The 25,175-nt window shown below is 42.1% G+C and overlaps 1 protein-coding gene and 1 non-coding gene across 8 annotated transcripts in view; one reads left to right on the top strand and one right to left on the bottom strand.

The window, feature by feature from the left end:
• abcc12 (ATP-binding cassette, sub-family C (CFTR/MRP), member 12) overlaps positions 1–24,746 on the top strand; it is a 131,334-nt gene extending 106,588 nt beyond the window's left edge. For 6 of the 7 annotated variants that reach the window (XM_078210840.1, XM_078210844.1, XM_078210843.1 and 3 more), the window contains 10 exons: positions 2,001–2,227; positions 7,680–7,817; positions 7,944–8,130; positions 11,392–11,481; positions 11,573–11,762; positions 13,735–13,894; positions 14,935–15,013; positions 21,411–21,524; positions 23,666–23,830; positions 24,433–24,746. In XM_078210840.1, coding sequence (XP_078066966.1) covers positions 2,001–2,227; positions 7,680–7,817; positions 7,944–8,130; positions 11,392–11,481; positions 11,573–11,762; positions 13,735–13,894; positions 14,935–15,013; positions 21,411–21,524; positions 23,666–23,830; positions 24,433–24,516 — 1,434 coding nt within the window. In that variant the 3' untranslated portion in view covers positions 24,517–24,746. The remainder of the gene's footprint in view (positions 1–2,000; positions 2,228–7,679; positions 7,818–7,943; positions 8,131–11,391; positions 11,482–11,572; positions 11,763–13,734; positions 13,895–14,934; positions 15,014–21,410; positions 21,525–23,665; positions 23,831–24,432) is intronic. The other variant, XM_078210842.1, reaches the window with a different exon arrangement.
• trnac-gca (transfer RNA cysteine (anticodon GCA)) lies at positions 56–127 on the bottom strand. The gene has a single exon. It is a non-coding gene; the product is annotated as a tRNA-Cys (tRNA).
• Positions 24,747–25,175: the final 429 nt, after the last annotated feature.

Below are 25,175 nucleotides of genomic sequence, written 5' to 3'. Positions count from 1 at the left end.
TATATGACATCAACTGCCCTACCTTCATCAACACACTTAGTTACCTCATTAAGAAAGGGGGCACTCGGATTTGAACCGAGGGCCTCTTGATCTGCAGTCAAATGCTCTACCACTGAGCTATACCCCCTCAGCTTGTTGAATACGTTTCTCACCTGGAGGCTTGACACTTAACAAGCAAATATGAAAATTTAAAGAAAATGTGAAGCTTGGCATCCTCAAGGTCAAGCCCAAGATTGGGTGGGATTCTCAGCCATGCACGTCCCAAGACCAGAAATTTGAACCCGAGCTTAATGGACCTTTGACTGGTCCGCCAAATTTTCTGTCTCGTCTGCTTGATTCCCATGGCGGGCATGACGGGAGAATTTCAGCCAATGCCTTATCTTGTCAGCTTGGATCTTGTTTGCCTCTGTTGTGGGGACCATGAATTGGATGCTAATGTTTTAAATGAGGGGGGGGGGGATTTCTGGGCCGGCTAGCTCATGGTGAAAATCAGGATGGACCAGAGAGTCGAACGTTGGCTGAAAAATGGGTTTTGCACCGGTCGCCGAACACGTTCTGACACTCCCAGTCCACCACACCGGCCCCAGTTGTGTCCCAATCAGAACAGGCGGAAACCCATAAATATTTAAATAGCCTCATTAGCATCTTATTCGCGGGCTTGGAGGCCAATTCAACAGCCTCACAGGATGCTCCTGTCCCTTCAAGCGGAAGTCATACAGGGGCATTGAAGGGGAGCAAGATGGTAAGTCGCCACTATGAAGTTGTACCGAGATGTACAGGGGTTCTTGCAAAGCATCTGGGGGTAGGGGTGTTCATGCCAGTGGCAAGGGGCTGACCTCAGGTTACCCATGGTTCAGTCAATGACCCACAACTGTTGGCACACCTCCATGAACTTCTCCTGCTCACTGGGGTTATCAGTTTCAGTTGGGATTTTGCTCTTTCAAGACTGACAGTGGCCCAAGCATAAACCCTCTCATGCCTCTCAGTCACAGCTGCAGACTTGGTGAAGGAGGGTCGCCAGCCAAGAAGAGTAAAGTGAACGATCACATCAACCAGTATCAACTGAATCAGTGTTTTTCCAGTCAGCCCATGATATATAGAGGAATTCTTTGTTCAGTCAATCACTCAAGGTCCCATTAAGGATCTCACTCTTCTTACTCAGTCCCACAGCTGCTCAGTCTGGCCACATCCATATGGATTGGATTTTTAAACTCACAAGTCCCTACCCCCTTGAGACCTGAGGTGCTGTGTGACAACCCATTACTCCTCAGCAGTGGCTTCACTTCTCCAGCACACAGGTTTCTGACACATTTCATAAAGAAGGCACCAGGGTCCCTACCTGAGCTACCTTCCACTGCGCTCCCAGGGAAACGCAGGAGGAGATCAGCGGAGCCCACCATCGGCACCTTGCTGTTGCAGACATGGACTCTCCATGTGGATAGGAATGTGATTGATGTCTTGAGGGTTCAAGCACCAAGGAGTGGGCCCAGAGCACTTTCATCTCTCTCTCTCTCTCTTTCCCACCTGCATAGTCAGAATCCACCTCTGATGGCGGGGCTGCCAATATCAGTGCTGGAAGCTTTGCTACCAGCATTCCAACCTTGGGAGCCCACAAGCCATCCTCCAAGGGACAACAAGCACACACCCTGGCTATAACTGGCCTGGGTGTCAAAGGTTGCGTTGGATGTCAACTGCCAAATGCTGGGACCTTGAAATTCCTGAGCCGCTGGGTGAAACAACAACCCAGTCCATGCTTGCATTTTCTGCCCAGTTTTAACTAGGCAGCAAGGATATCTGAGAAATGACTGGTTCTTACATGTACATCGATCACTTACATGAGTAGTCCTGGTGAATGGACAGTCAGAACCTATTTATAACGCACAACCAATAATCTTGCAAGAGTTGTTAAAAATGACCAACATGAGCCTTATTTTATATTCACTTGAGTCATAACCACTTAATTTGGAAATTACATTTGTTTTCTTCTTCTTTTAAAAAAGATTATACACTGTCCAATGAAGTTCTTTGACATCACCCCAATTGGAAGGATAATTAACCGTTTTTCCAAGGACATGGATGAAATAGACGTGAGGCTACCTTTCCATGCTGAGAATTTTCTTCAACAGATATTGATAGCATTGTTCATATTAGCAACCGTGACTGCAGTGTTTCCATATCTTCTCATTCCGGTGGCTATTATAATGATATTTCTTGCTCTCATTTTCAGGTTAGTTTTATGTTTGTTATGTTTTTCTTTAATGCCGTTAGTAACGCAATATGGAAGCAAAAGGGTATGTTTATTTACCGTTTTGCATGAATTCAATCCTATTTCTATTTCAAAGCATTTGGGGATTTTTGCTAATGTATTGGAGATTGAATTCAGTTTCATGTTAGAATTCCCAGCATACAGTCTTCAGAAGTGAAGCTCTGTGCTAAGATCATAAAATCATGAAATATTCCCCACTGGGATCAACATGTAAAAAATTCCAGATGGCAAATTTAAAATTCAAGATCACATTTGGAAGATTTAAATGACAAATTGAGGCTACACATGGCTAATGTTTATCGAGACTTAAAAGATTAAAATAAAAGCTGCAAATGCTGGAAATACACCGTTGGCTCATCAAAATTTGAAAAGAAAGGTCAACATCTTGAATACTTGCTTGGAAAATCGACCCTTTTAAATATTTGGATAAAGATCCTACATTTGAAATTTTAACTCATTTTTTCTTCTTTCAGGAACTGGCAGCCTTGTCTGCTGTATATTTCTAGAATTTTTCTGTTTTTATATCACTATTAGTCACCTTCTGCTGAAAGTATCTGAGCACCTCTATTAAGTCATGAATTATTTGGTCCTGTGGAAGTGCTAGAGAAACTGTATTTAATTGTACACATTTTTAATCAGGGACAATTGCTTGTGATTTTTGTTATGCCAGCTCATTATGATGACTTTATAACCCGGCATTAGCCTTGGCTCAGTAATCACATGCACTCACCTGAGTCAAATGGAGACCAAAGAATGGAGCACGTAATCTAGGTTGGCATTTTAACACAGTATTGAAGGGGTGCTGCATTGTCATCAGTGCTCCTTTGGATGAAGCATTAAATTAAGATTAATCTGCACTCCCAGGTGAACATAAAAGATCCCATGACACCATTCCGACCTTCAATGTACAGCAGTCGGTTTTGTCTGGTTCACTATGCTGGAATTAGGATAGACGTAGCCATAATAGAGCACTTGAGTGACCTCCTTGCTGCCCAGCAGTCTTCTCCCATGCAAATCACTTGATGAGCTGAGGGAGCAACCAGCAGAGAGGGAATGGAAGCAGTTCCACAAATGATGAAGCTGCCCCTCAGAGCGATGCTGCATTCATCCCACCCAATGACACAGCACAAGCCAGTTATACAGCATGAGGACCGGCCAGCCACCGAAGCACTGATCCCTGACTCAGCACGTTTAGTCCTGGAAAAAAAGTACTCCTACAAAAAATGTTTTAAAACATCTAAATTAAAAGTTCATACATTGGGCTGGATTCTCTGGCCTCCCCGTGGCATTGTGGAGGTGGCGTGCTGTTTGCCAGCAGTAGGATCACCTGGTCCCACCTCAATAGGTTTCTCATTGACCCCAGCGCATGCCGTCAGGAAACCTGCAGCAGGGGTGCACTGTCAGTGGGAACTAGAAGATCCCACCGACGTGAACAACTAGAAAATATGGCCAATGAAAATTAAGATAATAAATTGATTCATTCAAATAAAAGCAAAAAAAAAAAGGGCGCATGCTGGAAATCTGAAATAAAAGCAGAAAATGCCGGATAAACACAACAGGTCAGGCAGCATCTATGGAGAGAGGAACAGTATTAACATTTCGAGTCCACATCACTCTTCTACAGAACTGAATCACTTCTTATCTCTGACCTATCCCTAATCTTCTGTTCTGCTGCACCTCCTCCTCCCCCCTCTCCAACTATACAATCCGTCACATACCTAACCCTCTTCAGTTCTGAAGAAGAGTCATATCGTATTGAAATGTAACTCTGTTTCTCACTCCACAGAAGCTGGCAGAGCTTCTGAATTCATTCAGCTTTCTCTGTCCTTACTTTACATAATATATAATAAATTGATGACTGTCGGAAAACCACCTTCTGTACATGTAACTGTTACCGGTTACCAAAATAGTGGGACTACTCCTTTTCTCCAGAAGACATTTAAAATTAACTCTTAGGAACACTGGCACATTCCCAACTAAACAAAAATCCAAGAAGCGACACTTCTCTGTACTTAAGTAAGCTTTGACACCTTAATGACAGCCATGCACAAAATGATTCAATGATACTCTGCACATAAAGAACAGCCTAAAGTGCAACTCTCAGCAAGTCAGCTGAGAAACAGGCCTGATATCTGCTAAAATAATTCATACCAGCGTTCCTCAGTGTAGGATTTCAAGGAAATAACTGCTGTATTTTTGAGATATGCCTTCTTACTAAATCTAAAATTGAGACAACTTCAACTAGATGAAGAATTTCAGCCAGAGAAACCTCTTGATAAATATGCACAAATTACAATCAGAATCAACAATATTCTAATTTTATCAGTGGTTTAACTGTTAATGGAGGTCTACCTCAATGCATTCGGCCTCTCAGTCACCCACTTATATGCTTCCAAAAATCCCTAGCCCTGTTAATACTTTAATTTTTAACATTCAGACTTGAGGGATATGAAGACATTGAAATTCCTTTGTGGGATATTTTTAGCTTTCTGATTAATATATTTTTACATCAAATTCCTCTGGGTTCTTTTAAGTCATCAGTGCATTAAAATAAACCAATGCACTAAAAACTGTACTGATGGGTCTGCAGTGCAAGGTTATCTTGTAAGTTTTCCTAATTTTCTAAGTGCAAATTGATAAGGTGGGACTTTCTTTGGACCGTGCTTGTAATGATCAACAGAAACAGATTGTTACTGGATATTGTAATCAGATTCAGGGAATGTTGATTTACAACAAACAGCCCAGTATGGAGTTCCTCAGTTATTTACCAAATTGTTCTGTCCCCCTTTTCCTAAATTATACAAGACGACTAAATATACGGGTGGGATTCTCCCAAAATAATTCTAAGTGTCAAATTCACAGAAAAACTGGAGTAAATCACGCTGTTTTTTTCAGTGGGAGTTTCAAAATGAATCTCCCACACTCTGTGCACTGCAGAGTGAACTCGTGTGTATCACTCTAAAAATCAGGGGTGGAGCCTATTCCCGCTGGAGAGGCCGGCAGCATAGCGCTGAGCAGGCCACTGTGAATGTGCCGATCTATCAGCGCCGAGATCACTTGATCACTGGCCAGCCCCGTGACCCCCACATCACTGGCTGTGCAACCCCTCCCATGGCCCCCTCCCCGAACATGTCCAGACCAGCCTCGACCCCCTCACGCACCCCCAGTCCACCTCAATCTCCCCTCCACACCCTCCGCAGCCCCACTCTGCCCCCCCATCTGCAGCCCCAACCCACCCCCCTCCACAGTGCCGAAACCCCCACCCCACAACCCCGACCATGCCCTCCGCACCCTGACCCCCCCCGCCCCAGAAGGCTGACCCTAATGACCAGCCCCGATTGCTGGCCTCCCTCTCTCTGTCACCCAGCCCAAATACAAAGTGGCAGTGGGAACCTCACCCCTGCCAATCACCCCCAGAGGCTCCAACTCCATCAGGTCCTGCCCCCATTAGGCCCCCCCTCCCCCTTGGCACTGCCCGGTGGCCAAGGTGGCAATGCCCAGGGAACATCCCCTCGCATCCGAACCTCTGGAGGGCCTTAATTGCCCCCTCTTCTCTGCAGCGGGGTCGAGCCGCCAGCACCCCACAAATAGGGAGCCATTCAAAACCCCGCTGGAGTGAAACACTCCTGGCAGGGAGGGGGAGAGAGGCTAGTGGGCCCAGAGATTTCAGTCCCGGGCCCGCTAATAACCTTTAAATTGCATTCAAAATAGTATTTACATAAATTATTCAGCTCCACATCAATTTCCACTGCAGAGCTGATGGCGCCGGAAATCCAACACTCACTCAGAGAATCGCAGAAGCTGTGGCGCCCAGCGTGGAGTCTGCGAAACAGCCTCTGCTTGAGTCTCCCGGCTCTCTGCACTGCAAAAGCAGCGCAGTGAGATGGGAAAATCGCCCGTGTTTTTTGACATAATTTTAAAATAAAATGAAGATAGAATCTTAGAAGCTGACAGCACAGAATGAGGCCATTTAATGGATTTTGCCTATGCCGACTCTTTGAAGGTGGGAACTTCACCCCTGCCAATCACCCCCAGAGGCTCCAACTCCATCAGGCCCCCATTAGACCCGCCCCCCTCCCCTTGGCACTGCCCGATGGCCAAGGTGGAAATGCCCAGGGAACATCCTATGACGTCCAAACCTCTGAAGGGCCTCAATTGCCCCCCACCCCCCCCCCCCCCCCCCCCCCCCGCCCTGTGGCCTCTAGTTATTGACCGACTCACCAGGCGAAATAACTTTTTCTCTACCTTCTCTACCAAAACCTCTCAAATCCTTGAAAATCTCTATTGTGTTTCCCTCTAGCCTTCTCTGTCACAAAGAGGACAGTCCCAACTCATCCTAAATCTCCTCTGTAAACCCTTTTAAGGCCTTTACATATTTCCTGAAGTGTGGTGCCCAGAATTGGCCACATACTGAGGGCTAAGCAAAAATTTAAAAATGTCTGGCATGACCCCTAAGCTTTCCCATTCAATTCCTTTACTTATAAACCCAAGTAACCCATGTGTTATTATAATCACTTTATCAGCCTGCCTGCAATATTTACGGTTGTATATATGGGCACCAAGGTCTCTTGGCTTATTCAGAATTGTGTTGCAAATGGTCTGCTTTCTTTCCACATTAGTGCATGACTTCCAACTATTCCTCATTGGATTTCATCTGTTATGCTTCTGCCCATTTCACCATCCTGCCTTTGTCATCCTGAACAATACTCATCACTACCACTTTGCCAAGTTTTATGTCGACCACAAACTTTAGCTGTAAGAACTCAGCAAACTAGTTGACATTCACGCTGAGCTAGGCTGCAGCTTTCCCCACAGTTCAGTGAAATCCTGATGATGAGGCGCTGAGCCAAGATACGCCATTTAGAAATGTGATCTGAGCCAAACTAAGTCCAAAAGGGCGACTGCAGATTAGTTTGAGATTGTGCCAGTCTTTGAGTTTTGTACTCCATGTTCCCTTTCAAATAACACACATGATTCGGCAGTCAAGTATGCTTCAGTATTTGTGTCTAATCAAAGGTCTCCAAATAGGAGGAAGATAATCCGATTTTTATTTACGGTTATTGGCTGATTCACCACACATGGCTTGAGGAAAGCAAGAATGTGCTTAACACCTGGCAGCTTATGGATGAGGATGGTTCCAATGAATGGTATGAGATGCACTTGCCACCTGGGTGACATCTTCAGGTTGCTAAGCACCCGCTGTTGTAATCTTTCAAGCCATGCTCTGAAAGTGCACAAATTCCCACTCCTAGAATTATTCCAACCAATGTCTACCATTTGGTTCCATTGACAGAACAGATCTATATGTCCTTTTGGTTCTTATTGTGGGGAATAATGAAGCAAATGAAAGTCATTTAGAGCCAGGGAGAGAACCTATAAACAAAATAAATCTTAAATGTTGATTTCAATGCAGAACTTTTCAAAAAGACGTTCGAGAACTGAAGAGAATAGAAAATGTTAGCAGATCACCCTGGTTCTCTCATGTTGCCTCAACTGTTCAAGGCATGAGCACAATTCATGCCTATAATAAAACAGACGATTTTATTGAGCAGTAAGTGAAGCTTTTTATTTCAATGATATCACGCTCACCATTGTGAAGATGATCAATTTTCTACAGCCATGACACTGTTTTCCAATCTTAAATTGTCAAAGAAGGTGTGCTTTATTCTTTTTACAGATTTAAAGACTTAAGTGATAAAAATTCTGGCCATTTTCTACTGTTTACCTGTTCCATGCGGTGGCTCGCTGTGAGAATTGATTCGCTCTCAGTTCTCTTGACTTTTACTCTGGCTCTCTTTGTCATCCTGAGTCCTGACTCAATTCCTGCATCAAGTAAGGGTCTTGCTTTGTCATATGTTGTTCAGGTGAGGAAACTAATTCCATTTTTTTCTCTTTTTGTTTATCCTAATTGATCTCCTGAAGTAGAGCACATGGGTTTCGGAGATAACACAGATGCAATAGAATTACGTTAAAAATCAACTTCTATACATTTGAGATTTTTTTACTCAGTGAAAAAGATATTTCTGTCAACAAGATAAGATTGAAAATAAAGATACCACCTGAATTATATGAGGAGATTTTCTTTTTAAATCCATGCCATACTACAAACAGTCCACGTTAAATATTGTTCTGGGAGAATTAATTACTAAAAATCATACCCCATTCGTAAAAAAGGGGAGGAAGGCTAGACCAGTAAAAATCTTAAATTTATAACTGCTATATTTATAAATTTATAATTGGTTGCATGCAGCCAAATAAGGAAGAATGCCCAAAATAAAAAGAGCAGGCAGAGTGACTGGTGAGGTTCTAATCAGATAAGGGGGGAGGCGATGGCCTAGTGGTATTATCGCTAGATTATTAATCCAGAAACTCAGCGAATGTTCTAGGGACTTTGATTCAAATCCCACCACGGCAGATGGTGGAATTTGAATTCAATGAAAAATATCTGGAATTAAGGATCTACTGATGACCCCAAACCATTGTCGATTGTTGGAAAAGCCCATCTGGTTCACTAATGTCCTTTATGGAGGGAAATCTGCCGTCCTTACCTGGTCTTGCCTACAAATGACTCCAGAGCCACAGCAATGTGGTTGACTCTTAATTACCCTTGGATAACTAGGGATGGGCAATAAATACTGGCTGGTCAGCGACGTCCATGTCCCACGAATGAATTAAAAAAAAGATAGTCCTGTGACTCTGGGACTCTTCAATTGAGTTAAATTGTTTCACTTGATTGATCAACAGAATTAGATATACTTTTCATATTCCATATTTAACTTACTGAATGGATGTTATTGTAACATAACATTAGACTGCATTTTGCAGTCAGTGGTAAATGACACTAGCTGAAGACCTTGAAAAAAGGTTGGCCCCAAAGGTTATGAGGGGTCTAGAGACTGGATTGGATTGCTTAATTTCTTGACATAGCTGTAAGGTACTCTTAAAGGGTTGTAATGTAGGGAACATACTGAGCTTATGAAAGGTACCATGTAAGTTCAAGTTATCTCTCTTTTTTTACCTATGTCTAGATTTAAGAAACTAGACTAATTTTACCAAAACTGATATATTTCCTCCAAAACAGACATATTTCCTGCAATTAAATAGTGCACCATCTGCACAACTATCCCATTGTTCTCAAAAGGTTTTGAGCGCAATATCTAAGTTCTGTTTGCAACTTAAACAATTAATTTGTGAGAGTTGGCAATAATAAAACTATTCTTCCTTTGCTAGATTTCCAGAAAAAACAGCAAAATAGCAACCTCATTTTAGTTTTTCCATTTGGTCAAAAATGCTTCTGTGCGTCAGTTTGCAAAGTCAATGTGAGTTTTGCATTCAAGACATTCATACTGTTCCTAAATATGGACACAAACAAGATGAATATTCTGATCACATAGGTGCTAAATTTAATGAATCATACTAGTTCGTGCAATCTGTGCATTATTGTGTACTGTAAATTGCACTATAAAGGCCTCATATTTAAAATACTGTATGCCACGGCGAACATGATGATAAAGATGCATTCTCCAAATAGATTGCCTTCTGTTCTGGCCCTTTAATCGTTCAAAAGAAATAAGCTCGTAAGCTTCCTGTTCAGTACCTGCCTCCTCTTGACTGTGAGAAGTTCCGAAGCCTGCTTGTCCTTGGAAAGAGTGCCAATCTGCCAAATGTTCTGCGTTCAGTTTTGGAGGTTCAGGCTGTGGTAGGGTCTGGCACAGCAGTCCGGCAGGCTAGCCAAAATTCCATTGACTTTCGGCGGACCAGAAGATTCTGGTGGTGGGTTGGGGTGGAAGATCCCGGTCTTGGATTCCATGTTGGGGCTACATTTGGCCTCCACTAATACTTAAAATTCTGAATAAGGGCAAAATAATGACAGAAAATCATTGGAGGAGGATTATGAGAGTATTAATCCAGAAACTCAATTAACGTTTTGGGGACCCGGGTTCGAATCCCACCACGGCAAATAGTGGAATTTGAATTCAATAAAAAATATCTGGAATTAAGAATCTACTGATGACCATGAAACCATTGTCGATTCGCCAGAAAAACCAATCTGGTTCTCTAATGTCCTTTAGGGAAGGAAATCTACTGTCCTTACCTGGTCTGGCCAACATGTGACTCCAGAGCCACAGCAATGTGGCTGAATCTCAACTGTCCTCCAAGGGCAATTAGGGATAGGCAATAAGTACTGGCCAGCCAGCGACGCCCATGTCCCATGAATGAATAAAAAAAAGGATGGTAAAGCACATGTTCTGTAAGAAGACTACCCCAGCTTCCAAAATTATTCACCATAACTTCTGCTCATTTTGATCCCGGCAGCTGTTTATTAAGGTACAACAGACAGTTTGAGGTTGGCGATTTCTACCTTGTAAAACTCCTTTCTTGTCCTTTCTGACTTGTTAACAGATTCCTCAAGGTACTCTATGGACATTAATTGAAGGTGAACTGGTTCCCCATTCTCAACTCCCACAGCCCCTTTGAAAACTGCATTGCTTTCCGGAAATTGTAATATGCTACGTCTCACCCCAGCAATGCAATTTTCAAACCACTTCCTACAAGCAAGTGAAAATCCCGGCCAACATTTCAGGTCAACGATACTTCATTGGGAAAGTGTGACAGGTTTCAAACAAGTGAAATGGAGGAGAGTGGAATGAGAACAAAAGAAAAGGTCCGTGATAGGATAGAAGACAGAACTGAATAGATGACAAAAGGATTGTTGGTACAAGACCAATAGGAGTGGCAGTGGGATAAGCAAATGAACTCTGTCGAAGGGTCATCCTGACTCAAAACGTTGGCTCTATTCTCTCTGCACAGATATTGTCAGATCTGCTGAGATTTTCCAGCATTTTCTACTTTTGAACAAAAAGGTCTGTCTAGAGGAGGTGGGAATGGCAGAATAATGTACAACAAAAACAAGAGAAAAGACAAGAGTAAAACTGAAACCTGCAAAGAAAACGTAAACATAAATTATGCAGAGAATGTGGTCTGAAATTGGTGAGCGCAGTGCTGAGTCCAGAAGGCTGTAAAGTGCCTTTGTTCCTTGATTATTCCTCATTAGCTGTCGCTTACTGTTATAAGCCATTTTAATATACACACAGTATTGAATTCAAAATGTTCATTGCTTATAGCTGACAGGACTATTACAATTGTGCATAAGAATGGGAACTGAAACAGAAGCCAGATTCACATCTGTAGAACGGATAATGGAATATATACTGGTGAGCAGTAAAAGACACACATACGTTCTGAACCCCAATTGACTGAAGTACTTTTGTTTCACCTTCATTTACAATTATATATTTCCATCAGATGTCTGCTTCAGAAGCCCCATTTCATGTTAAAAATGCAACTGTTTCCAAGGAATGGCCTGATCGTGGTGCAATAACATTTGAGAATTATCATATGAAATACAGAGAAAACACTCCAATAGTCCTCAAAGGACTGCATTTAAATATACAAGCTCAGGAGAAAATTGGAATTGTCGGAAGAACTGGCTCAGGTAACATTTAAAAAACTACTCGTGGTTACGACAATAGAATATATCAAAAATGAGATAGCAGAATAACTGCCTTGTTTAGTCAGAGTTTATGTGGGAAACAGTAGTGAATAATTATATTATAGTCACTGGTTCCCATGTGTTTACTTTGCTTAGATGGCCCATTTTCTTTACTGGAATAAGATCCAGCACTGCTTCATTACTTGTCCATCTTGATCCAGAATACAGCTTTGAACATGTTGTAAAAGCCCCACTCCATATCATTACGCTAATTATTGAAAGTTAGATTTTGGTTAAAATTTTCTATTATTATCCTGATATGCCTGCAGTTTTTCTCTCATTTATTGTCACATGTGTGTCCCATTTTTCTTTACACTGTTCAGGACTCTGTAATATATTCCAATTAGAGTAACATTTCGGTTCCTATTGCTTAGCTGTACTCAAAGAGATTTACAGCATTCCTTCCATTATTCTTATGTTTTCATGCTGTAATGGAATGTAACACTTTTACCCATCCCCTTTTCCGAGTTGAATCTGCCTGAATATTTTCAGAGCAGAGATATCTAGCTCCTAGCGACCGTGTCTCTGGCTTGCCAAAACTCTCATTCTTACAAATCCAAAACAGTTTTTTAAAAGGAAAGAGAGCCCAATCACCGATGTGAATCCTAAAATGTGCAAACTCTGATTGATTTCAGGGGTTTATAGATAATTAAAATGACTTGGCTTTGTCTACTTGGTGGAGTGTGTTATGCCTTGGGCATCCCGTATATCTGTGTTAATTAACTGAAGGTATAATTTTGTTGTCCCGTGCTTTCAGTTTGGAGTATATTTACAGCAAGCATAGATTGCTCCAATTCTATCACCCATATCCATCATGAGCTCTACAACAGAAGCATGAGATTAAAGAAGATTCCTAGAATAAAAGTTCAGATGAACTAATCACTGTCAGTTCCAATTCGGAAAGGTACAGTTTAAAAATTTGCCTTCTCAAATGGCTGTTGAAGATTCCGTAGCTTTATTTCATAGAGGCATGGGAAAGTTATCCCAATGTCTGGTCAATATTTATCCCTCATGTCTCTAAAAGGAAACATCTGGTCATTATCACATTACTATGTGTGAAACCTTGTCGTGAGCATACTGATTGCTACACTTCCGATATTATAACAGTGAATGCACTCCGGAAGTACTTAATTGGCGGAAAAGCATTTGGGATGCTGTGGGGTTGTGAAGGACACTACATAAATCTGAGTTCTTTCTTTCTTCCTATTATGGTATTCCTGAAATCTTGGTTTACAGGAACAAAAACTAGCATTTCAATAGCATCTTTAATGTAGTAAAATATCCTGAGCTATTTCACAGGACCGTTAGCAAGCAAAGATTGACACGGAGCCATAGAGGAGATATTAGAGCCACTGACAAAATAGAGGGGTTTGAAGGAATGTCATAAAGGAGGAAAGAGAGGAAGAGTGGCTGGAAAGTTTAGGGAGAGATACCCAGGCTTCGGCAGCTGAGGGCACAGCTACCAAATGGTGGAGCAATTAAAATCAGGGATGCTCAAGAGGCCAGAATGAAATGAGCGCAGATATCTCAGATGGAGATTCCAGAGGTAGAGAGGGACAAAACCATGTGGTTATGAAAGCAAGGGATTTAAAGTCGAGGATCTGCTTGACCAGGAGGCAGTGTAGATTGGCGAGCACAGGTCTGTGGGTGATTTGAAATGAGTTATAATATAAACAGCAAAGATTTGGATGACCGCAAGTTTACAGAGGGTAGGATGTGAGCAGGCAGATAGATGGTGGCCTAGAAAAGTACAGAGATAGTGAGGCATGGATATGGGAACCTGTAGAAAGTAATGTTGCATTTTCAGATGATATCACTAAGGGGTAGCGTGTGGATGAAAAAATGGAGCCCACATTCGTATCACCTCAATAACATGTAAACAAACTTCTAAAATATTGGCAGTTTCCTGTTGCAGGCAAGTCATCACTGGGTGTTGCATTGTTCAGACTAGTTGAACCGGTCACAGGGACCATCCTGATTGACAACGTCGATGTTTGCACTATTGCTTTGGAAGATCTGCGGAGTAAACTTTCAGTCATTCCACAGGACCCAGTTCTGTTTGTTGGTACAGTGAGGTAGGAACTCTTCATATATTTCACAATTATTAGCAGATTTTAATGGCATGATAGAATATTGTTTTATTTTCAATTTGCTCCACGTTTCCTCTTTTGGAGCCTTTCCTATGCACTGCATTTCCCTGGAATGTGCAGACACACATTCCCAAGTTTCTAGCCATGCCACTTAGAACCAGCCACTCTGAAGAGCACAAGCAATTGGAGTGCAGGATTCTTGTTCTCATCCCATCCTATAGCAAAATTTATGACTTACATTTGGTACCTTCATGTGAGCTGCTACCAACGTACCTGCTATTGCGGTGCACACAGTACAATTTAAGAACAAGAAAGTAGAAATAACAGGGAAAGTCAAAAAGTACCATTCGTCAAGAAAGCGGTTGTCCTGCAGCCATAATCTAATCAACAAAAATAGTTACTAATAATGAAACTTGCTACTTTTTCAGTGGACAATTCACATGAAGTTATATGTGACTCATTTGCATCATTATAGGGCTTCAGGATTTTATTTGTCAGAGGAATGTTTCAGCATCAAAGTAGTAACCACCACATAATCCCAAGTGGAAGCATTAAACAACTAGGTTCGGATTGCTGTGTCATTCATCTCCTTCCCCTTTAGTAACGTAACTAGAAATGTTATAATATTCATACATTATTGTCACGATTCAAATTCATAAATAGGTAATTATAATCAGAGAACACTGAATAAATTTGAAAAATTGCAGGTATTTCAACAATATTATCTACTGGCTTTATACGAAACCTGATAGTGTCCCCTCACAGAGCTAGATAATGTATCTCATTGGTTGAAGTGACAGGATGAGTAATCAATAGCATGGCCCATATTCTGTCAAATTGTTTTGTATGAATGTTTTACTTTAAACCTTGCACTATTTTGTTTACAATTCTGTAGTCTTTAGCTCCTGATAACCTAGCAACTGCCTTCTTTAAAATAATAGCACCTTACTTCAATTCCATAGTCTTTTATACAAATATTGACTTGAATTGATCTCCAATGGATTGAATTCTGTACTTTTCCAAAGGTACAACTTAGACCCTTTTGGGAATTACAAAGAGGATGCAATTTGGGAAGCTCTCGAAAGGACTCGAATGAAAGATATGGTATGCTTAAAACAATTCAAAGACAAAAACACTATGCTCATTAATATTAATAAATCAGGTGATGAAACTCCTGTGGTCTTTTGTTGACAATAGATAATTACTTGCTTTACACTTTTCACAACAATCTAATGTTGTAATGTTTAGCGGCACAAAAACTGTTTTCCATAATCACAGCAGTTATTGTTTTATAGATTATTTCAGCAACAATTCCAGATAATGTGCTCAGCCATGTTTTAGCTAGCAGATCCGGTACACTGACCAAATAATTCAGCTTGATTGTGTGCTTTGGGTGTAAAATGGGGTTCGCACTGTACATGCACACTTCTGCTCTGGGCCATACCAAGCACCATTTCATTAAGGATTTGAATGCGTTCTTTAAGAACATGTGCCAGAAATCTACAAACTAGGGAGGTGGTGATGTGTAATACCAATTTGACTCTTGTGGTGACTTTATCAACCTGAATGCTCCAGTAACTATCCACTCTCAACTTTGCACAATTGAATATGTACTTTTATACTGGAAAGGATGGGCTCCAAGTTCTACACAAAGCCATCTGCCAAGTTGGTGCCAGCCTCTTCCATGTTCCTTGACAGTGATTTTCTGGCAGTCACGTCAATGCACCAAGCATTTGTGGTGTGCAAACCCACCAGCATTTCCCTGTACTCCACGACATCAAAGTCCTCATCTGAGCATCTGCAGCAGAATGTGTGTGCAATCTCACTCTCTGGTGAGCTGATACCTGTGCAGTTGTTTTCCCTGGCTGCAGATTACTTGTGTTCAATGGCTCACCATTTCACCTCTAAGTTACCCTTTAAAGTCGACACAATTTTAGTATAGAGCTGATGGCCTCAAGTGATGGTGTCTCATTATCTTCACTCTATTCTTCCTCTTGCAATTCACCTGCCCGCGCCACTGAAAGGAGAAAGGCACAACGGTGGGCTTGTGGAAAGGGGAAGGGGGATAGCATGAGGTACAAGCTTAGTCCATTTGCAACTTGGAACACAGAAGAGGTTGTCTGCTGGGAGGGAAATGCAATGAGAGAGGGAGGATTAAGTAAGAGCATACCATCTTCTTTGATACTTTTGGCCCACCTTTGACCAGAAATTCAGCCATGCCGCCCCAGTGATGGCCAACACTAACTCCTCTATTGAGATGAGGACACACAGCTATGCCTAGCCTAGTTAGTTAGCAGATGCTGGTTTTGGCTGTACTGCAGGAGAGCGGAAAGTGTCAGTGAGTATCTACAACCCCTTCAGTTGATTTGCCTGACATGGTTGGACAGTATATGCAACTGGGGAGATAGAGATGCGAGGTCTTTCTTTGTTAATTCTTACACAGGATATGGGCATCACTGGCTCAGCCAGCATTTATTTCCCATCCCTAATTACCCTTAAGAAGATGGTGGTGAACCATCTACTTGAACTGCTGCAGTCCATATTGTGTCAATATACCCACCTTGCTGCTGGGAGGGGATTTCCAGGATTTTGACCATGTAACATTGAAGTTCCAAATATAGCATAGACAGTACAGTTCCAAGCCAGGATGATGAGTGGCTTGGAGGCGTACTTCCAGGTGGTAAGGTTCCATGCTTGTCCTTCTAGGTGGGTTTGGAACATGCTGTTGAAGGGGCCTTGGTAAGGTTCTGCAGTATATTGGTGGTGGATGGGGTGCCAATCAAGTGGGCTGCAATGGTATGTGTGTGTGAAGAGAGGAAGCTCTGAATGTTAGCTATAAGATGTGACTGATGGAAATTGTTGAGTGAGAGATGAGGATGTGGTGCCGTAAGCAGTGGGTGAGGTTTATGGTGTGGAGATGCCGGCGTTGGACTGGGGTAAACACAGTAAGAAGTTTAACAACACCAGGTTAAAGTCCAACAGGTTTATTTGGTAGCAAAAGCCACACAAGCTTTCGGAGCTCTTAGCCCCTTCTTCAGGTGAATGGGAATTCTGTTCACAAACAGAGCTTATAAAGACACAGACTCAATTTACATGAATAATGGTTGGAATGCGAATACTTACAACTAATCAAGTCTTTAAGAAACAAAACAACGTGAGTGGAGAGAGCATCAAGACAGGCTAAAAAGATGTGTATTGTCTCCAGACAAGACAGCCAGTGAAACTCTGCAGGTCCACGCAACTGTGGGAGTTACAAATAGTGTGACATGAACCCAATATCCCGGTTGAGGCCGTCCTCGTGTGTGCGGAACTTGGCTATCAGTTTCTGCTCAGCGACCCTGCGCTGTCGTGTGTCGCGAAGGCCGCCTTGGAGAACGCTTACCCGAATATCAGAGGCCGAATGCCCGTGACCGCTGAAGTGCTCCCCAACAGGAAGAGAACAGTCTTGCCTGGTGATTGTCGAGCGGTGTTCATTCATCCGTTGTCGCAGCGTCTGCATAGTTTCCCCAATGTACCATGCCTCGGGACATCCTTTCTTGTCCCGAGGCATGGTACATTGGGGAAACTATGCAGACGCTGCGACAACAGATGAATGAACACCGCTCGACAATCACCAGGCAAGACTGTTCTCTTCCTGTTGGGGAGCACTTCAGCGGTCACGGGCATTCGGCCTCCGATATTCGGGTAAGCGTTCTCCAAGGCGGCCTTCGCGACACACGACAGCGCAGGGTCGCTGAGCAGAAACTGATAGCCAAGTTCCGCACACACGAGGACGGCCTCAACCGGGATATTGGGTTCATGTCACACTATTTGTAACTCCCACAGTTGCGTGGACCTGCAGAGTTTCACTGGCTGTCTTGTCTGGAGACAATACACATCTTTTTAGCCTGTCTTGATGCTCTCTCCACTCACATTGTTTTGTTTCTTAAAGACATGATTAGTTGTAAGTATTCGCATTCCAACCATTATTCATGTAAATTGAGTCTGTGTCTTTATAAGCTCTGTTTGTGAACAGAATTCCCACTCACCTGAAGAAGGGGCTAAGAGCTCCGAAAGCTTGTGTGGCTTTTGCTACCAAATAAACCTGTTGGACTTTAACCTGGTGTTGTTAAACTTCTTACTGAGGTTTATGGCACAGCTGTTGGAATGTTGAAGATACATTGACTGACCTTGATACCTTGTGAAGTCATTGAACTTCTTTTGGTATGGTACCCATGTCCTTAGGGCTGCACTGCCCATACAGTAATCTGTATGTTTGAGTGATCTGGGTTTGTCTGGAGAGCCTTCTGGACATCTGTGGACAGAGTACCTCTCTCCTTATGTTGATCTCCTACACCAAGGCCTCCAGTACTGTACTGGAGAAGCTTGATGTCCACTATGTTGTGCTACTTTTGTGGCTTTATAGGTCAAAGCCATTTTGGTTAGCACTGCTGCCTCACAGCGTCAGGGACCTGGGTTCAATTCTGGCCTTGGGTCACTGTCTGTGTGGAGTTTGCACGTTCTCCCTGTGTCTACGTGCGTTTCTTCCAGGTGCTCCGGTTTCCTCCCACAGTCCAAAGATGTGTAAGTTAGGTGGATTGGCCATGCTAAATTGCCCCTTAGTGTCAGGGAGATTAGTAGGGTAAATAGGTGGGGTTACGGGGATAAGACCTGGGTGGAGATTGTTGTCGGTGCAGGGTAGATGGGCTGAATGGCCTCCTTCTGCACTGTAGGGATTCTATGATTCTATATGTGTGATGAATCACGTCCTTGAGTCAAAATACGCCTCTCCTTGAAAAGCTGCATGTTTGCTTTAAGTAGTTCAGGTTAGCTTCAACTCATCTGAGTCTTTATTGCCTGGTCAGAAAACAGTCATTCTACAGGGCACTTAATGCTAGCTGCACACTGCAATGAGCAGGCAGCATAAATTTCACATTCCCAGAGCTCACTTTTGGGTCTTAGCCAATATTTCCTCCACTATTAACTTCAGTTCAAATAGTGTGTCAGATGTTATTTTATAATCTGGTGACAATCAGAGCAGTTTGCCCAGGATTATGCTTTAAATTCACTTTCTGATGAAATACTCACTTTGCTATCCCTTAAATTTGCTTTCTTTGTACCAAAATAAGTGCTTGTCCTTCAGAAAGAATAAGCCCTGAAAGAATAATACCTCCTTCGAAGGAATGCATTGATTTTAGACCAAACTGCAAGAGAACTCAATAGATGTCTCAAAACTGAGTAACTCCCAGCACTCAGCCTAAAATCAATTAACTTTGGTCAACACAACTCCAGGAGTGTGCCATTATCATACAGAAAAATTACCAATAAGGCCAAGTCAACAAAGCATTAACAGCGTGCAAGTTGCATTTCTGTCCATCTATATATTAGTTGGGCCCCACTTTATAAATAACAATTATGAAATATATAAATATATAACACAAAGGGCTGAATTGCTTTTTGAAGACCAGCATTTTGCTGCTGTCAGTCAATGAAGACACCCCCTCAGGGCTGTGCACAAAAGCACTGTTGCCATGGGGGAGGGTGATAAGGGGAACCAATCGTGGTTTGCGGATTGCCCACGAAGGAGGGCTCTATTATCCACCCTCCAACCACCCCCCAGAACCCAGTGGAAGTCTGCGGAGTTTACTCGATGGTCTTCCCAAGTAGTGGTGAGCCTTCCTGGTTTGTGAAAAATGGTCGTGTGAGGAGAGAAATGACCCTTATTTGACCACTTAGGTGGATTAATACCTGATGGGCAGAGCATGTCAAACTTGCTCCACCCCCCCCCCCCCCCCCCGCCCCCCGCCGGCCTACTCCCCACAATATGCCACGGCAGCGCTCCCTTCCTGACAATTTCCTCTGCCATACAGTTGGCTCTCCTAGCTCCCAGCCCAATCCCAAAGATGGGCAGCACAGTGGCACAGCACCCGGGACCCAGGTTCGATTCCCAGCTTGGGTCACTGACTGTGGGGAGTCTGCACATTCTCGCTGTATCTGCATGGGTTTCCTCCAGGTACTCCGGTTTCTTTCCACAGTCCGAAAGACGTGCTGGTTAGGTGCATTGGCCATGCTAAATTCTCCCTCAGTGTAGCCAAACAGGTGCTGGAGTGTGGCGACTAGGGGATTTTCCCAGTAACTTCATTGTAGTGTTAATGTAAGCCTACTTGTGACACTAATCAATAAAAAAAGTGCTGTGAAAATTCAGCCCTAAGATTATAAAACTTTTATTCTACCATCTAGATCACCAAAATTCTAATAATCAACAATTGACAAGGTGCCGCATGGTAGGTTGTTGCATAAGGTTAAATCTCACGGGATCCAGGGTGAGGTAGCTAAATGGATACAAAATTGGCTTGTTGACAGAAGCCAGAAGGTGGTTGTAGAGGGTTGTTTTTCAAACTGGAGGCCTGTGGCCAGTGGTGTGCCTCAGGGATCAGTGCTGGGTCCACTGTTATTTGTCATTTATATTAATGATTTGGATGAGAATATAGGAGGCATGGTTAGTAAATTTGCAGACGTCACCAAGATTGGTGGCATCGTGGACAATGAAGAAGGTTATCTTGGTTGCTACGTGATCTTGATCAATTGGGTCAGTGGGCTGACAAATGGCAGATGGAGTTTAATTTAGATAAATGTGAGGTGATGCATTTTGGTAGATTGAACCAGGACTTACTCAGTTAATGGTAGGGCGCTGGGGAGAGTTACAGAACAAAGAGATCTAGGGGTAAAAGTTCATAGCTCCTTGAAAGTGGAGTCATAAGTGGACAAAGTGGTGAAGAAGGCATTCAGCATGCTTGGTTTCATTGGTCAGAACTTGAAAACAGGAGTTGGGACGTCTTGTTGAAGTTGTGCAAGACATTGGTAAGGCCATACTTGGAATACTATGTACAGTTCTGGCCACCCTATTATAGAAAGGATATTATTAAACAAGAAAGAATGCAGAAAAGATTTACTAGGTGCCACTGGGACTTGATGGTTTGAGTTATAAGGAGAGACTGGATAGACTGGGACTTTTTTCTCTGGAGTGTAGAAGGCTGAGGGGTGATCTTATAGAGGTCTATAAAATAATGAGGGGCACAGATCAGCTAGATAGTCAATATCTTTTCCCAAAGGTAGGGGAGTCTAAAACTAGAGGACATAGGTTTAAGGTGAGAGGGGAGAGATACAAAAGTGTCCAGAGGGGCAATTTTTTCACACAGAGGGTGGTGAGTGTCTGGAACAGGTTGTCAGAGGTAGTAGTAGAGGCGGGTACAATTTTGTTTTTTAAAAAGCACTTAGTTACATGGGTAAGATGGGTATAGAGGGATGTGGGCCAAATGCGGTCAATTGGGACTAGCTTTGGGATTTTAAAAAATCCCAAATCCCATGGACAAGTTGGATCGACGGGCCTGTTTCCATGACTCTAAAGGCATTGGTTACATTCTCATGTACACAGACTGAGTAAAGATTGTTTTCACACTTTTATGGAAGAAGCAAACCAACTGTTATCTGTTCATTGTGAAAAAATGATTCTATTTTGAAGATTTCAAAGCTTCCAAAGAAACTGGAGTCAGAAGTGGTTGAAAACGGGGAAAATTTTTCTGTTGGAGAACGTCAGCTGCTTTGCATGGCAAGAGCGCTTCTGAGAAATTCAAAGGTAAGAAAAAGAAGCTTGAAGTTAGGTTTTAACGAAAGGGTGAAATGTGTTAAAGGACTAAACAGATGTTCTCAAAAATATCTTAAAATGGACAGTTACAGAAACCAGATCAGTTACATTAATCTGGAATAAAAGCAAATTACTGCAGATGCTGGAATCTGAAACGAAAACAGAAAATGCTGGAAAATCTCAGCAGGTCTGACAGCATCCATGGAGAGAAGAGAGCCAACGTTTCAAGCCTATCATCCAAACTCAAAATGTTGGTTCTAATATCTCATCACAGATGCTGTCAGACCTTAATCTAGAAGTTGCATTTTTCTGAGGGCATTGATTTGAAGTTATTGGTATCTGATCCAGAACAATAAATAAATCAAAGCACCAGCACATGCAGTGCAGATGGTTTGAACCCTGTAAAGATAAAACAAAAACAACTGAAAAAGGATATTCTACTCTGAAAGTCTTATTACGAACGTCAAAACTGCTTCCTCATGTCAAATGAAGCACTTGTTGAAATATAAACAGGAAATGTTGGATAAACTCAGCAGGTCTGACAACATCTGTGGAGAGAAACAGTTAACATTTTGGATCTAAACGGCCTTTCTACTGTACTTATTGAATTAAGGTCACTGTTATTATGTAAATAAACTAATTTGTAAAATTAAACTAAACAAATTGGGTGTTTTCAAGTGTTGAAACCAAGTTCTTGTAACTTGTTGCAAAAATCGGTGGACAGATAGGTATATTGAACAGATAAAATGTGAACAGTTATCATACTAATTCCAATTTTCTATAAACATTGTGATCTTTAATTTTTCTTCCACACCATGTACAACCTGGATAGCTAACTGCGCTGTTTGCCTATATTACAACAGTGTTTCTACATCAAAATAACTCATTCTTGTCAGGCTGCAGATGTAGTTTTTAGTGATCCAGCTTCACTTTGTTGGATGTTAGAAATGAGGGGTGGAATCTTCAGGCCACGCTTGCCCTGAGACCGAGAATTCCTGCCCCAGGTCAACGGATTTTTAAAAGGTCCATTAAATTTTTCGTCCTGCCCATGATGATTCCCATGGTGATGGGACCAGAACATTTACCCCAAGGTATAGATTTAAGTGAGTGTGAATTAGTGTTTCTGTATGAGGGTAAAACTCTAGTTAGATTCATGTTAAACAAAGGTGTTTGCATATATGGGAATTTTTGGTTTCATTTTAACTGCGTCTCTATTGTGCTTAGAGAGTTTATGGAGTGAAAGGTAAAGGGAGGTGGGGCGAGAAAATGGGAGGGAGGGGAGGGCGAGAGACTGGGAGGGAGGGGAGGAAGAGAGACTGGGAGGGAGGGGAGGTGAGTGGAAGGGCTGGTCGGATCAGGTTGGGCCAAACCAGGAGGGGGGTGGTTGCGTCAAGGGGGGAGGGGGCTCTGGAGGAGGTGTGGTCTGGTCCAGTCAAGGTGTTGGGTCGGGTCGGGCCGGGCCAGGAAGGAAGGGGGTGGTATGGGGGAATCCGCTGTGGAGGGGTCGTATGTGTGAAGGGTGTCCCATGAGAGGCTGGGTCTGTTTAAAAAGTTGCTCTGGGTTACAAGTTATTTTTTTTCCTTCTAACTCTTTCAGAGTAACTATCAAGGTAAAGCTGGCAGAACCAGTGGTGGCTCCCAGCCCAGCATAATTGTTCAAGGGAAATTAGCACTTCAAGGCAGTTGCCGGCTAAACTCTTACACGTGAAGTTCCTAGACTCTCGAGGTTTATTATTGGGACACTCCCCAAATGTGGCCAGGAAGTGTTGGGCCATTATAGCAATATAAATATTTTATAACCTGTCTTATCCTTGAAGTCTGTGTACATTTGTGAAGATAAGTGGGAGTGAAAGAATTGTAATCAAACCTTTCATGTTTAATCATTTTCTTTTGTTGTTAAAGCTAATTGGCAGTCCTGTGACCCTGTTCAGCCACATTTTCTAATAAAAATTAAAAGTTACTGTCTTTTGAGTCATGTTCTATTTTGGGATCTTCCTGCCCAGTGGTAACATTAACTGGCATCGTAACATTTTCTGTTAATTCTCGAGTAATTGAAGAGGTATTATACAAATGGAATTATTGTCTCCGAAGAAATTCTCTGTGATTAATTTACTGTATGGTTTCTCCATTAGATTATAGTTTTAGATGAAGCTACAGCATCCATTGATTCAGAAACAGATTCATTGATCCAACAGACCATCAGGGAAGTGTTTAAACACTGCACAATGCTGACGATTGCACATCGAATAAACACAGTTCTGGAATGTGACAGAATTCTAGTTATGGATAATGGAAAGGTAAACGAATGCCCCGCCGAACATTGCACAAATTCCCTACATGCGTTTGGACACTATCAGTGTGTTTCTGCTGCCAGTACCAACACACAACCCAGCATCTGAACAATTGAAGCTGCTGTATCATTGTGTTTAATCACTTGACCATTAGACAGAGACCATTAAACAGAGACCATTTAACAGAGACCATTTTGACATTGAATTGGAAAAAACTCATTTGCAAAGTTTAAAATTGTTCCATCCTATATCTCCATTACAACAGTGAGTATAAATCCAAGTCATTATTACTTTAGGTAGCAAAAGGCACAATATAAATGGAATCGCCATTAGAACATACTGATGGAGCTACTTATATAAAGAGTATAAAATATTAGTTGGTATAAGACTAACTTCTAACTAGGAATAGCAATATGATGTGATGGTAGTTGTGTTTTCCCTTCCCCATTGGATAGTCAAAGTCCATCTTTGCTACAATGCTAAAAATTCACAACTCTGGCTGTGACATTATTATTGGCAGCATGACTATACAACCTACTGATTTTCATTAGTCTGTATTTGTGAGATTGCTGATAAGATAATTACAATATTCGGTTATTCTTTTTCAGGCTGTGGAATTTGACAAGCCAGCTGTGCTGATACAAAATCAGAATTCAATTTTCGCATCCTTGCTGGCTGCTGCAACAAAATGAAGCCATAGATATGCAAAGGAAGCCCATATCTGCATCCAGAATTTCTAGAGAGATACTTTGATTAGATCAGAGAAAGATTGACTCAAATGTTCTTAAATATAAATGGGTTTATGAAGCTGAATGCATTTTTTGAATACACTACTGTAATAAGCAATGACTTGTATAATCTCATGTTTCAGCCATTGAGAGGTGAAAATAAATTGGCTCCTGGCGTTATCATCATGATGATACTGAAGTTAAAAACTATTGGGTTTTGTGGTAATTTATTTCAGGAAATAAAACATCAGTGAGTCACTGTACAAAATGCATCTGATCTGTATTACTTTATTGATTGAAATTCCTTATTACAACAGTTATGCACACAGATTGGTTAACACACTGAAATCAGTTATTGCTGGCTTTCTTCTGCACGCTAGAAGGAATTTATGTTACTGTCTGGTCAATATTTCAACGAAAAGCAGAGACAGGCAATACTTTGCAAGTCCTTCGTATGAATGGTCTGATTTACGCAAATTTTTCTTGGATGGGTACCCAGACAAGTTGCCAGAATAAAGGTAGCTAGGAGAATGTTTATGCATTAGCACATTTCCAATGATAATAGTTTAAAAGGCGGATCTTGGAATTCTGCAATCTTTATTCATTCAAGTAATAGCTGCTCT

Source organism: Mustelus asterias, chromosome 4 (assembly GCF_964213995.1).
Source record: "Mustelus asterias chromosome 4, sMusAst1.hap1.1, whole genome shotgun sequence".
Lineage (NCBI taxonomy): Eukaryota > Metazoa > Chordata > Chondrichthyes > Carcharhiniformes > Triakidae > Mustelus > Mustelus asterias.
The sequence above is the reverse complement of the archived record's forward strand: the minus strand, read 5'-3'. Positions and strand labels throughout refer to the sequence as shown.